We start from the raw sequence: 1,940 nt of genomic DNA on the forward strand, positions 1-1,940 counted from the left end.
CTAAAAATGTTCGAATGTTAAAATTGACATTTTTGTACTTATGTTAAACTACCAATAATGAAAGTTTACTAAAAATTAAAAAGTCTTACCAGATAATCTTCAAGAGTTTTATCTTTTCTTATCTGATTAAATTCGACTGATTAACTGCTGAGAAAGTGTAACAACTCTAACGTTTTTCAATCAATCTTTCGACTGATTAACTGCTGAGAAAGTGTAACAACTCTAACGTTTTCAATCAACCATTCGACTGATTAACTGCTGAGAAAGTGTAACAATCTAACGTTTTCAATCAACCATTCGACTGATTAACTACTGAGAAAGTGTAACAACTCTAACGTTTTTCAATCAACCATTCGACTGATTAACTGCTGAGAAAGTGTAACAACTCTAACGTTTCTCAATCAACCATTCGACTGATTAACTGCTGAGAAAGTGTAACAACTCTGACGTTTTGAAATCGATTTTCTAGATACGGCAAGAGCTGACATCATCAGAAATAATGGCGTCGTTACTAGGAGCTGTGTGTCACGACCTTGACCATCCTGGGGTCAGCCAGCCTTTCTTGATAGCCACTTCTAACCATCTAGCCGCTTTGTATAAGGTAGGTTTTCGTTTTCGGTGTTTTTTAGTCAAAATGGCCATCATCTTTTTTTATAATCTCTGAATAGAAATGTTACACAAACTTTTCCTTATTCCATATGCAGAGAATCAAAAATAAATAAAACTTCAATAAATTCACCTCTTTAGTTATATCCTCTAGGTGGCAGCAGTGCTGTGGTCATTAGAATTAGTAATCGTGAAGGGTTTCTTTGTGTTTTGGAATTTCGCGCAAAGCTGCTACACGAGGGTTATCTGCGCTAGCCGTCCCTAATTTACCAGGGAAAGACTGGAGGGAAGGCGGCTAGTCATCACCACCCACCGCCATCTCTTGGGCTACTCTTTTACCAACGGATTGACCGTCACTTTATAACGCTCCCATGTTTGGTGGGACGGGGATTCTAACCCGCGACCCTCAGATTGCCCTAACCACTTGGTCATGCCGGGCCCAATTGTGAAGGGAAAGATAAACCTGGTTGTTGTAGTAAAGTGTCCCAAGTGTTCTTGGGTCAGACAGGCACACCTGCTCTGTGGTAAAGCAATCTGTACCACTTGGTCATGCCGGGCCCAATTGTGAAGGGAAAGATAAACCTGATTGTTGTAGTAAAGTGTCCCAAGTGTTCTTGGGTCAGACAGGCACACCTGCTCTGTGGTAAAGCAATATGTACTTAGTGATACATTGACTTGTATGATTTTAGCAAAAGAACATATATTTGTATTTTATCATCGCTAACCGTATTTAGCTGAGATTTTATTCTACCAATCACGTTTAGTTCACATTTTATTCCACCAATCACGTTCAGTTCACATTTTATTCTACCAATCACGTTCAGTTCACATTTTATTCTACCAATCACGTATAGATCATATTTTATTCCACCAATCACGTTCAGTTCACATTTTATTCTACCAATCACGTTCAGTTCACATTTTATTCTACCAATCACGTATAGATCATATTTTATTCTACCAATCACGTATAGATCATATTTTATTCTACCAATCACGTTCAGTTCACATTTTATTCTACCAATCACGTATAGTTCATATTTTATTCTACCAATCACGTATAGATCATATTTTATTCTACCAATCACGTATAGTTCATATTTTATTCTACCAATCACGTATAGATCATATTTTATTCTACCAATCACGTATAGATCATATTTTATTCTACCAATCACGTATAGTTCATATTTTATTCTTCCAATCACGTTTAGTTCACATTTTATTCTATCAATCACGTATAGATCATATTTTATTCTATATTCTTTATTCTATTTTTATATACAAACTTCATATTATATGATTGGTTGATGATCGTAACTTAGATTTTTATA

The 1,940-nt window shown here is 35.9% G+C and overlaps 1 protein-coding gene across 1 annotated transcript in view; it reads left to right on the forward strand.

The window, feature by feature from the left end:
• Positions 1–475: 475 nt before the first annotated feature.
• The window catches only part of LOC106476724 (cAMP-specific 3',5'-cyclic phosphodiesterase 7B-like), a gene marked incomplete at its 3' end in the record, with an annotated part of 7,776 nt that continues 6,311 nt past the window's right edge, over positions 476–1,940 (forward strand). The window contains exon 1 of the mRNA XM_022380510.1: positions 476–601. Coding sequence (XP_022236218.1) covers positions 500–601 — 102 coding nt within the window. The remainder of the gene's footprint in view (positions 602–1,940) is intronic.

Source organism: Limulus polyphemus, unplaced genomic scaffold, assembly GCF_000517525.1.
Source record: "Limulus polyphemus unplaced genomic scaffold, Limulus_polyphemus-2.1.2 Scaffold11346, whole genome shotgun sequence".
NCBI classification, from domain to species: Eukaryota; Metazoa; Arthropoda; class Merostomata; order Xiphosura; family Limulidae; genus Limulus; species Limulus polyphemus.